The sequence below is a fragment of the Bison bison genome, unplaced genomic scaffold (genome assembly GCF_000754665.1).
Source record: "Bison bison bison isolate TAMUID 2011002044 unplaced genomic scaffold, Bison_UMD1.0 scf7180017864331, whole genome shotgun sequence".
NCBI lineage: Eukaryota > Metazoa > Chordata > Mammalia > Artiodactyla > Bovidae > Bison > Bison bison.
Genome location: NW_011494903.1, coordinates 1,843,892 through 1,847,841, shown reverse-complemented (window position 1 = coordinate 1,847,841; position 3,950 = coordinate 1,843,892). Strand labels below are relative to the sequence as shown.

Genomic DNA, 3,950 nt, shown 5'->3' with positions numbered 1-3,950 from the left:
TTCGTTCATTAGTCTTCAAGGTCTGAAAATGTCCTGTCTATATGAGGGAAGCCGTTAGCTACATGTGGCTATTGAACTCTTGAGTTGTTGCTAGTTTGATTTAAAATACACTGTGATTGTAAAACACACTGGATTTTGAAGATGTGGTATGAAAATCATGTAAGTCATCTTATTAATTCTTTATTTTAAATACATGTTGAAGTAGTATACTGAATATATTAGATTAAAATAATTATTAAAATTAATTTAATGTTTCTTTTTTACATATTTAATAGTGGCTACTAGAAAATTTTAAACAATAAATGTGACCTGTATTATTTCTACTCAACAATGCTGTTCTGGAACCTGGTTAAGTCTTAATTCATCTTCAAGATTTCTTTGCACTTTTTTGAAACCTCTCTTATCTTTATAAATATGGGAACTTGTGCCTTTCCCTTATTTTGCTTCTTACTGAATTTTAGAAAAACTATGTGGATGTGTTTTGAATTCATTTCTCTTTGTTGGCTAAAACTCCTTCAGAGAAAGGTCATATTTTGTTTAACATTGTCCTTTTAGAACCTAGCTCAATGTCTGATACATAGATGCAACTCAATAATATTTATTGAACCAAATTGTCAGCTTTTATAATTAGATGTTCAAAGAACATTTTTTTTTTTGCATGAGGATGTTCATCAAAGTATTACTTACAGGTTTTAAAACAAGAAATAGTTAAATGTAGCAATAGGAGGTTGATTAATAATTGAAGGTAATAATATGAGGCATATCTATGCATCAAGATATCAGGCAGTGATTAAAATAGTTGTTACCTCAACATAATAAAGGCCATATATGAAAACCGTATAAGCTAACATCATGCTTAATGGTGAAAGACTGAAAACTTACCCTCTAAGATCAGGAACAAGACAAAGATGCTACTTCTATTTAACATAATACTGCAAGTCCCAGCCAGAGCAATAGATAAGAAAAATAAATAAAAGCCATCCAGATTGGAAAAGTAAAGTAAAATTATCTCTGTTTGCAGATGACATGATCTTATATATAGAGAATCCTAAAACATCTACAAAAATATTATAACTAATAAACAAATTCTTCAAAGTTGCAGAATACAAAATCAGCACACAAAAATCACTTCCATTTTTATACACTTAAAACAATGAACCATCAAAAAAGTTAGCAATTCCATTTATAATAGCATCAAAAGAATAAAATACTTAGAAATAAATTTAACCAAGAAAGTGAAAGGCTTGTACACCAAAAAACCACAAAATGATGCTGAAGGAAGTTAAGAAGACACAACTGAAGGGAAAGGTGTTTCATATTTAAATTGCAATACTTATGATTGTTAAGATGTCCCTCTAAAGCAGTCTGCAGATTTAATGCAATCCCTATCAGAATCCCAATGATACTTTTTGCAGAAATAGAAAAATCTATCCTAAAATTCACATGGAATCTCAAGGGACCTCAAATACCCAAAACTATTTTGAAAAAGAACAAAGTTGGGGATCTCACACTTTTTGGTTTCAAAACTTGTTACAAAACCACTGTAATCAAAACAGTATAGTGCTGGCATAAACAAACAGACACACAAACCAGTGGAATACAATAGAGGGGCCAGAAATAAACTCTCGTGCATATGGTGAAATGATTTTCAACAAGTGCCAAGACCGTTCAGAGGGGAATAATGTTGCATTTGGCCATGATTACTTGGATATGACACTAAAAGTACAAACAGTGAAAGTACAAATGGACAAATGGACCTACGTCAAAATTAAAAATTTCTGTTCATGAAGGACACAAAGGATAGAGTAAAAAGACAGCCTATGGAAAGAGAAAATATTTGCAAATCATATATGTGATAAGGGGTTAATAACCTTATCTAGAGTAGAAAGAATACGAAAAGTATAAAAATATAAAGAACTACAACTCAACAAAAAAAAGAGAAAGAACTGAGAAAAATGGACAAAGGATCGAATATTTTTCTCAAGAAGATATGCAAACAGGCAATAAGCCTATAAAAAGATGCTCAAAGCCATTAATCATTACTGAAAGGCAACTCAATGCTACAGTGGGACACCATCCTACACCCATTAGGATGGCTACTGTAAAAACAAACAAACAAAAATCAGAAAGTGACGGCAAGGATATGGGAAACTTAGGACACTTGTGTGCTGTTGGTGAACATAAAACAGTGCCCTGCTATAAAGATCAGTGTGGTGGCTCCTCAAAAGATCAAAAACAAGCTTGCCATCTGATCCAACAGGCTGACTCATGAGTATATGCCCAAAATAAATAAAAGCAGGGTCTGGAAGAAATATGTATGTACCTATGTTCATAGCAGCATTATTTACAGTAGCCAAAATGTGAAAACCCTCCAACAGATGAGTGTCCAATAGAGGAATGGATTAACCAAGTATACTATACACATCAAACAGAATATTGCTCTGCCTTCAAAAGGAATGAAATTCTGATACACCCTACAACATGGATGGATCTTGAGGACATTATTCTAAGGAAAATAGGTCAGGCATCAAAAGACAAATACTAGATGATGCTAGTGACATGATCTACCTAAAGCATAAAATTCACAGAGACAGAATATAGAGTGGTATCAGCCAGGGCTGATGGAAGGAGGAAATGAAGAGTTGATTAATGGGTATAGTGCTTCCATTTCTGGAGATTGGTTACACAATCATGTAAAAGTACTTAACACTACTGAACTGTACACTTAAAGACGGCTAAGGTGATAAACATGTATATTTTACCACAATAAAAAATTTAATGAACAATGAATTATGTTTGTGAAGAATTGGTCATAACATGGGAATATATAAGATGAGGAAAGAAAACAGGATAAAAATTATATGCAGAGCAGAATTTCAGCTCTGTAATCAACATGGACAATTAGGAATAAAGAATTGAAGAAAATATACCAAAATTTTGATAATCGGGTAGGGTTAGGTGTGATTTTTACTATTTTTAAAGACTTTCTGCAGTTTCCAAGTTTTAACAGTGAACTTCTATTTCTTTTACTGCAGGGGAAAAGATTATTTTTAAAATGTGCTTAAAATTATCATTTTCTTCAGGCATAGTGCTTCTAACCAAACCTGAGTGTGATTAAGGCTTTCATAAGTTTTTAATGGGAAGATTAAAATTTGCCTATAGGCCAAGAGAAATTATTTTTGCACAGAAATTTCAGTCCTCATATATCAATAAATCTGACTTTTATAAGCAGCTTGCTAGTCTCTGTCAGTCATCAAATGATCAGGCTTTCAGTCAATTCTGTCACTTTGGAAAAAGAAAAAGCTCCCATTTGAAATAACCTATTGATGAATTGGGCTTCCCAGGTGGCACTAGTGGTAAAAGAACCCACCTGCCAATGCAGGAGACGTAGGAGACATGGGTTTGATCCCTGGGTTGGGAAGACACCTTGAAGGAGGGCATGGCAACCCACTCCAGTGTTCTTACCTGGAGAATCCCAGGGACGGGGGAGCCTGGTGGGCTGCCGTCTATGTGGTCACACAGAGTCAGACATGACTGAAGCGACTTAGGTAACATGCATGCATTGATGAACGGTGTCCTTTTTGTGATGGTGCACTAGAGTCTGCACTTATCAATGTCAGTTGATCAGAATGAGTATATGTGGAGGAAATTTTTTTTTTAATGAGAAGAAACAAAAAATTCTCTACCTGAGGTATCTGATGGCAATTAAGGCTTTCCACCGAATAGGGCTGGCCAAGGAATCCAGAGGTTCATCCCTGATGAAGTCCTGCAACACAGACAAGGCGGTGAACCGTCTCAGGGAGGACTAGGGGAGTTTCTAGATGCATTGAGGTAGAAGCCTCATTGGACTGTTGGGTGCCCTCAGGCAGAACCATGGCAAAATTCTGTTCTTAGGGATTGGCAAGTTTTACCCACTTAAAAAAAAAAGACAACTTGCTCTCTTGGTAATT

The 3,950-nt window shown here is 34.8% G+C and overlaps 1 protein-coding gene across 1 annotated transcript in view; it reads right to left on the bottom strand.

The window, feature by feature from the left end:
- MROH2B (maestro heat-like repeat family member 2B) overlaps positions 1–3,950 on the bottom strand; it is a 76,649-nt gene that overhangs the window by 28,674 nt on the left and 44,025 nt on the right. Inside the window, exon 24 of the mRNA XM_010853719.1 lies at positions 3,687–3,766. Within this exon, the coding sequence (XP_010852021.1) occupies positions 3,687–3,766 (80 nt within the window). The remainder of the gene's footprint in view (positions 1–3,686; positions 3,767–3,950) is intronic.